Source organism: Otolemur garnettii, unplaced genomic scaffold (genome assembly GCF_000181295.1).
Source record: "Otolemur garnettii isolate 467f Iridium unplaced genomic scaffold, OtoGar3 scaffold00024, whole genome shotgun sequence".
Lineage (NCBI taxonomy): Eukaryota > Metazoa > Chordata > Mammalia > Primates > Galagidae > Otolemur > Otolemur garnettii.
In genome coordinates, this window is record NW_003852419.1 from 13,367,470 (window position 1) to 13,376,034 (window position 8,565).

Consider the following 8,565-nt stretch of genomic DNA (forward strand, 5'->3'; position numbering starts at 1 on the left):
AAAAAAAAAAAAACCACCAAAAAAACACCTCTTCAACAGCTTTCAAATCCATTTTAAAAATCCACACTAAAGATAGTGACCGTCCCATTGGCAGGACTCAACCAGGTATTACTGGAAGAATGAGTACATATGGACAGGCTCAGTTCTAAGCTCTATTTCTTTTCTTTCCTCAATTTACATCTACTCTCTCAAAGGTCTCCTCTTGCTGCTAAAAATTCATTTGATGACTTTTTTTTAGACAGAATCTCATTCTGTTGCCCAGGTTAGAATGCCATTGCATCAGCCTCGCTCACAGCAATCTCAAATTCCTAGCCCAAGAGATCCTCCTGCTTTAGCCTCCAAAGTAGCTGGGACTACAGGTGTCCCGCCCCCCACACTTTTTTTTTTTGAGACATTAAGTCTCACTATGTCGCCCTCGGTGGAGTGCCATGGTGTCAAGGCTCACAGAAACCTCAACTCTTGGGCTTAAGTAATTCTCTTGCCTCAGCCTCCCAAGGAGCTGGGACTACAGGCACCCACCACAATGCCCAGCTATTTTTTGTTTGTAGTTGTCATTGTTGTTTGGCAGGCCTGGGCTAGATTTGAACCTGCCAGCCCTGGTATATGTGGCTGGCACCCTAGCTGCTGAGCTATAGGCACCGAGGCCCGCATTTTTCTATTTTTTTTTTAAAGGTGGAGACAAGGATCTCCTCTTGCTCAGGCTGATCTCAAACTCCTGAGCTCAGGGATCCTCCTGCTTTGGCATCCCAGAATGGTAAGATTACAGGTGTAAGCCTCCTTGCCCAGCCCTGAATGTTAAAAAAAAAAAATTAAAAAAAAAATCACTTCAAAAAAGCCCTAAGAGTATTTAAACACGATTAATTACAGAAAACATTTCCAAATGATGTAATTTTTTTGATGAAATTTTTTAAAAAGAAAACATTTTTCTCTAGTACTTCATAGATATTTAGTATATAAATATGCCATTTATCTAGAACCAACTTTCTAGTAGGGATATTTCAGAGGAAACTATGTCCAAATATTTCTAAAGCATTTATAGAACCACTGTGCATTTTTAACTGATGTTGGGACGATCCCATATACAAACCTCACCAAACGTGATTTTTTCCAAAGTAAAAACATCTAAAAGATCTTATATACCATTTGAGAAGAACCCATATCACAACTAAACTTGTGGGGAACTGCTTATGACTTAGTCACATTTAAGAACAAAATTTTCTGATTTTATATTCATGCAGATAGGGGAAAAATTGCAATAAAGAATTGGTATTTCTTTCCCCACAACCAACCAAATAAAAACAAACCAAAAGTGACTATATGGTAAAATTCAGTGCAAAGATAGAGAGTAACCATTTGCCTGGCTGACTTAGAAAAATTTACTTTAAGTGTCTACCTTAACATGTCCATAGGAAATATCTAGGTGTTCAGTTCCGGACAAATGTTTAATTTGGTTCTCCACTAAAAAGGACAGATAACATTTTCTAAACAGAGGAAAGTGGTATTATAACTGAATATGGAAAATTTATAAATAGTTCAAAGAACTGATTAAAAATGTATTGCAATTTAACATAAAACAAATGTTTAATAGTAAGACTTTACTATTCATAAGCTGTGCAATAAAAATAATTTTATTCCCCCAACTATGAAATACTTGTTTCTAGGCATCCACATTTTTACAGACCTTGAAGTAGGCATTGATTTGTAAGTATCACCCTAAAATAATTTGTTTTCCTTCAAAATCTCCACCATATTGACTTCATATACCACACACACACAAAACCTGGAAATAATCCAAATGTCTAACAATAGGTGTATATCATACATCAGAATACTATACAGTGTTTCAAAAGAAAACAACTAGATCCACATTGTTAACATGAACAAAGCTTCAAAATAAATGTGTGAAAAATGTAAGCTGCAGAATACACGTAAGAGTACGATATCAACTGTGTAAAGTTTCAAAACACACAAAAGACTACATATTATTTATGGATACATACATATGCAGAAAAGGTATAAAAGCATGTACAGAAAGAATATACATCAACTTCAGAATAAGTCACCTAAGAGGAGGATGGAGAATGGATAAAATGGGATGGATACATAGGGGCTTTAACTCTATCCATAATGTCCAACATTACAAAATGATTTGAAACAATATGATATAATGTTAACATTGTTAAATCTGGTGGTATTACAGATACCCTTTATATTATTCTTTGTACTTTTCAATTTTGATATATTTCACAATAAAAATATTTACAGAAAAGAAGGTTGAATCACTGCTACCATTTTCAGATTAAGCAGGCATGCCAACACACAATACAAGTTTTCTTTTCCCAAATAAGACAATAAATACTAACAGAAAAGGTTACATAATTGGCAATGTACACTTTCATAAAGTATCCATTGATTACTATATTTAAAAATTACAATAATTAAAGAACAGGATTTAATACTTCTACTTCAAAACTTTTACCTTTACTTGAGTCAATGGATCTAATTTCATACCACAAGCAGGCTTTCCTTGCTTTAGAGAGTTTCCCTTTGAAAAATTTTTTTTTAATGCTATTTCCTTTAAGTGTGATTCAGAACAAAAAGTTTAAAAGTACAGGGTACAGAAGAGACCTGGCTAACTGCAGTTAAGTAAGACTAATAAATACATGGTATTCTAATATAAACCAACAGTGTCTCAATTCAAAGGTGATAATAAATTATTGCCAGTACAAAAAACTTTCACTTTTCAGTCTGAAACTTATAACCTGCAAAGAAAATACACGTGTATCTTTAACTTTGTTTACCAAACATGTTTTTTCTTGTCAGGAAAGCTTTCCCATCTTTGTCAGATTAATACTTCCTTGATCACAGATGAAGTCTTTCAAATTAAAGATAAACAACTACTTGCCTGTTGTTTCTGATAAGCAGTGTTTGGATTTATCTTTGATTCCAAGAGTAGTGATCCTGAAAGATAAAAAATAATGTACTGTAAATCTCAAATGATGAACCCCTGAATAAAGAATATACAATAAAAACATCAAACGCTTCATGTCTCTTCAGATGGACACCTGAAGTAATAAAATGTCTTCAAATTCACATTTACTCTCCAGGTGTAGGCTTCTCATTTAAAATATTTCATTCTATTCCCCTAAAACAGCGGTTCTCAACCCACAGGAACTGCATTAAAGGGCTGTGGCATTAGGAAGGTTGAGAACCACTGCCCTAAAACATTAAAGAAGAAAATCCATCTAAAATCAAGAACCAAGAACAGCAGAATAGATGACTACTAAAGTTTTATTGAAATGAAAATTTTAAGGTCTAAATGACCACTTGAAGCCATTCTTTTAAACAAAAATTTTATTGCATTCCCAGTTTAACAAATAAAACACATTACAAAGAACCATAACAGGGATCCAAATATTCAGTACACAAATTACAGTGCTACATTTATTCTTTTCTCTCATTCAGAAGAAAAGAACACCTTATGTAGAAATAAAAGTCTGCAATTATATAAAGGGGAAAGTATAAGAATATAAAATATGCACGAATACAGGTGGTTGTTTTTCTATTAACAGCACACATCACTTGCTCAACTCAGGCATCTAGCCGCTGTAGAAAGTGCTTTTTAGCTTTATAATGCTTATGATTTTAAAATTTACATGACTACGGTAAGTCAACGAACAGAATACAATTTGCTTTGGTGACCTAACTTCCTGAGACTGTAAGGTATTCACTTTTTCACAGCACCTTCTACAAAGACAGCCCCAAGGGATCTCAGACTAAAGATGTCTGTGCTTGTGCGTACATGTACCGTGGCAACAGTCAGCAAAAACCTCAGGAAAAGGTGTCTTTTGGTTTTTCCCCAGCACCTGTCGACTGCGGCAACCGGGGACCGCAGGGAAAACCCACTAAAAAAGGACACTTAACCAAAGTTTCGCTAAATCTTTTGTACTAGACAATCATGGACGAGGGCTATGTTAGGTTCCTAGGGCCAGCAGTCACCGCCTAGTCTCTCACTACTTTCCCCGTCTCTTTCACACTTCAAAAAAGGAGAAACTGGAGAGAAAGGAGTCAAATCCGTAACAGAAACGAGAGGCGGGGGAATAGAGAATCTGGTGGGGACTGAGGGTAAATCCTCACAAAGTATTTTGTGTTTACCATATAGGTAAGAGCAAGCTCCAGACCAACGCGCTGTCCCAAGAGGTGATAATAACACTAACCCAACCAAGGCCTCAACTCCAGGCTGTGCCCCACCAAAGGCACTGTCCCCTGTCCTACCGTTCCAACAATCTTACCGTCGGACTCTGCCCGAACCAGCAGCGACATCCCTTTGAGCTCCTCCACATAAGTGGAGGAGACGTGCCCAGTGCCTCGGTCGTCCCATTGCCGGTCTTCGTTCAGAGTATAGACCTTCACTCGCCGCCGTGTATCCGACATGGTGGCTACGGTCCCCTCCGTTCCAGCCGCCGCCTCCTCGCTCACCTCATCCGCGCCCCTCACTCTCGAGAGATGGTAGCGGCGGTGGCGGCGACTCCGAGGAGGCCCGAGTTCACCATGGCTCCAAAGATTCAGCCACGAGAAGGGAAGACAAGAGCCACCGAACCCCTCCACCCGCAGTCCCCGTTACTTCTCACTTCACCCCTGTATACACCCACCCTCCCCTCCCTTTCCCCCCCAAGCTCGATCTCCCGCCGCCGCCGCTACCGCTACAGCCGCCGCCGCCGCCGCAGTAACTACTACAGATCCGCCATCTTGTAACCCGACTCTCTCTGCCTTTCTCTTCCTCCTCCAGCAGGCTCACACGGGCTGTCCTAGCAGGGGCTACGGCGGCCGACGAGGCCAACGAACGGACCTTAGCTTCTGCACGCACTTCCCAGGCCGGAATGCTCCGTACTCTCGCGAGGAGTGGTACGAGACTGAGGTGGGCGGGCCTAACCGGGACTTCCTTTTCTCTCGGCCCCGCCTCCTGGCCCGGGATCTCATTGGGCCTGAAGGTTCTCGCGAGGTCGCGCGGTTTTTTTTTTGTTTGTTTGTTTGTTTTTGCTTGGGAACATTCTCCAGTGCTTGAAGACTGTGGGCGTCCGACGTGGGTTGCTTTTGATTTTTGGCTTGTCCTGTGTACTGGGACTCAGCTCTGAGGAAAAAGTAAAGCAAACCCGGGAAGTAAGCATCCTTGAGAGTAACCAGGAGAAGGAAGAAAATTTGCTCGCACTCCTTAAAGGCAGGCTCCCCCTGCCAGCCAGACCGTAAGAGGGGGGAAAGGGTTTAAACCTTTTTCTATAAAGACGAAGGAATGTTGAGCTATTTAAGCCGAACCAAATACACTAAGGCTTGTTAAGGAATCGTAGGAGTGAACAACCACCCACTGGACACTAAAATCTGGGGATTTTAACGTCGTACAAAAGTCTGTTGACAATTTCTATTTCCTGCCAAGCCGTTTCACCGTCTGGGTCCCACTAGTCGGCTTTTGAAAAGCATCCTTTACGCTTCCTGAGAATACAGTGCTCTTAACATGTTTGCAACCTCAGGGAATAATTCTGCAGGTAAGTTTAGGAAAGTGGCGAAGAGCTACCCTAACACATCTACAGGCATTGTTTTGATATTCTAGAATTTCTCTGGGGGTACATCCTGCATTATCTATGGGCAAGTCTTACGCACTTGTTTAAGCCAAGGAAGAATTGTCTCGGCGTTCGCGCTAATTGTCACATTGCGCGGTGGATAGTCAACTCGCTGGGCAGTTGTAACATGTATTTTTATTTTAATCCCTGTTCGTTCTTGGGAAAATCCCTTTATCCCTTCTTTAATACAGGCTCAGCTGGTTTAGCCTGCCAGTCCTTTACAACCCAGTAGTCTGAAAGCTGGAAAACCAGGGGAGGAAGGTGCATGTTCGCCCTGTGGTGCACCTTGGGATTTGTAGTCACAATTTACCAATAGTCTTGTCAGAATGTGTATGTTTTGGCCGGATTACTTATGTGTGGACACCCTTCAGCAGTACAGTAAAACATGGGACAGTGTGTTACACGGAGGAAGTGCCTGATTAAAAACAAAATACATTCTAATTTAAAAAATCTAGATTTGTCGTTTAATCTACAGGGGAGCGCAGAAAATGTAATCGAATTGAGTCGTGATTATAGAGCCTTATAATTGAGGTGATTGATGTGACAAAATGTATTTTGAGCCCAAGGAACAGGACATTTCTGCCCTGGAGGTTGTACACCCTTACCTTCTGTCCAAGCATCACTCCCTGGCTGCTCCTCAGGAGACCACTTGGGAAGAGGACTCTGCAGACGCTGGAAGCAGGTTTGACCTTTGGGTAGGGAATTTGAGGCGCTCAGAGCATGGACCACAGAAGAGAAAAGGGGGTCCTGGTGGCCACGTCCTTTGATTCCGTGGAGTTCACACATCATGGAGTGAGGCCAGATACAGGCCCTAAAACGCAGGACCCAGTTTTACACCAGCAGAAGCTCTTCTCTTCAGGCAGTCCACAGAGTTCCACTACAAAGGGTTACTATTATTTTGCACGATCCCCCTTTGTTTTGAATAATTAATACCTTTACCTGTACAAAATTAAAGGGCAAGGAAGGCATACAGTGAAAAGTAAGTTTCCTTTCAGTCCGTGTCCTGCCACTTTTGAAATTTTCCTTGCAGAATCACCACTATTCCATTTTCTTGTATATGTTGCCAGAACAGGGCCAGCTTTAGGGATGTGTGACTTGTGTAGTTAAACATTTTGTTTAACACACTATCACTATCTTGAATGAAATTCTTAAAAATTTTTGAACAGGGGCCCCACAGTATGTATGTAGTCCTGTTCCAGAAATACTCTGTGTATATCCAAGTAAATATATAAATATAAGTATATATATGTAACTGGCTCTATGAACAAATTTCAGTGACCCCTATATATTTCTTTATAAACCTGTTCCTTAACTACTTGACTTTTACAGTTGTTTCTGAGAAGTAGTGAATTTTCTAGAAGTGGTGAATTTTCTGCAAGACAAAGGAGCTCATATTCTGCAACCTGCCTTCTGTGCACGTAGCCTTTTGTTATACCACCACCTTAAGGCACGTGGCCCCTCCTTTAAAAGACCCTGTCTCCCTTAGTTTGGGAGAAGGATTTGAGGCAACTTCTTCCATTCTCCTGACAAGATGTCTTTGTATTAAAAAATTCCTTTCTTTCTTGACAATCCTCATTGTGTTAATAATTGGATCTTCATGGGAGAGGAAACTAGACCTAGACCCAAACCCTCTTGCAGTTTTGAAAACACGTATATGTAAATATATACTATTTATCACCTTTATTTTTAATTAAAATACAGTCATGTGTTGATTTGGTGAATGACAGACCATATACAAGACAGTGGTCATAAAATTATAATACTTTATTTTTACCGTACCTTTTCTATTTTTAGGTATGTTTAGATAACAAAAATATTTACCATTTTCATTATAATTGCCTGCTGTATTCAGCAACATGCTGTGCAGATGCATAGCCTAGGAGTAATATGATATACTTTCAAGGTTTGTGTAAGTACACCCTATGATTACATGATGATGAAATCACCCTAATGACACATTTTTGAGAACATATCCTCATTGTTAAGTGACCCATCACGGTAATGTTGTAACAGTAAAATAAACTATTCTTCACTTTCCTTTTGTTTTTTAACTTAGAGTGTATTTTGGTAGTGGTTCTGAGTCACTGTATACATAGAGCTAACACATTAATAAATTACCCTAATTTATTTAATTCATCTCTTGTATATGTGTATTTGTGTTGTTTTAAATATTTTGCAATTTCAAACAATAAATGATTGTACAAAAGTAGTTTTATGTATGCCAATGTATTTGTAGGTTGAATTCCTAAAGCAAGATTTCTCAACCTCAACATCATGGACTTTTTTTTTTTGAGAGTCTGACTTTGTAGCCATTGGTAGAGTGCTGTGGCATCACAGCTCACAGCAACTCAAACTCTTGGGCTTAAACTATTCTCTGGCCTTAGCCTCCCAAGTAGCTGGGACTACAGGTGTCGGCCACAACTCCTGGTTGTTTTTAGAGACGGGGTCTTGCTTTGGCTCAGGTTGGTGTTGAACCTGTGAACTCAGGCAATCCACCCACCTCGGCCTCCCAGAGTGCTAGGATTACAGGTGTGGACCACAGCACCTGGCCTACCATGGACACTTTGAGCTGGATAATTCATTGTGAAGGGTATAGTCTGTGTAAGGATGTACGTGTATTCTCTTGTGTCTCATCCTTGTATGTTACTAAAAATCTTAGTGGCCAAAAGACTTACAAGGCCCTCTTGTCCTGCTTCTTGTCCTGCAGCCTTCCCTCTCCAGCTGCATCTTCATACATTCTTCCTTCACATTCTCATGCCATGGTGCTTTTCCACAGGAATTCTCTTTGCCTGAAACTTTTTTCCCGCTAATCATCTCTTGAGAGCTCATGCTTTATCCTTCAAATGATGCCACAATTACCACTTCTGTGGAGGAGCCTTCCTGGACTTTCTTATGAGTTCAAATCCCCTTTGCTATGTTACAGGTATCACATAAATAAATAAATATGTAA

At 40.1% G+C, this 8,565-nt stretch overlaps 1 protein-coding gene across 4 annotated transcripts in view; it reads right to left on the reverse strand.

The window, feature by feature from the left end:
• Positions 1 to 4,714, reverse strand: part of PPP4R3B (protein phosphatase 4 regulatory subunit 3B) — a 63,760-nt gene extending 59,046 nt beyond the window's left edge. For 3 of the 4 annotated variants that reach the window (XM_023512098.1, XM_003787931.3, XM_023512096.1), the window contains exons 1-2: positions 4,293 to 4,714; positions 2,906 to 2,961 (exon numbers count right to left, since the gene is read on the reverse strand). In XM_023512098.1, the coding sequence (XP_023367866.1) occupies positions 2,906 to 2,961; positions 4,293 to 4,434 (198 nt within the window). In that variant the 5' untranslated portion in view covers positions 4,435 to 4,714. The remainder of the gene's footprint in view (positions 1 to 2,905; positions 2,962 to 4,292) is intronic. The other variant, XM_023512097.1, reaches the window with a different exon arrangement.
• Positions 4,715 to 8,565: the final 3,851 nt, after the last annotated feature.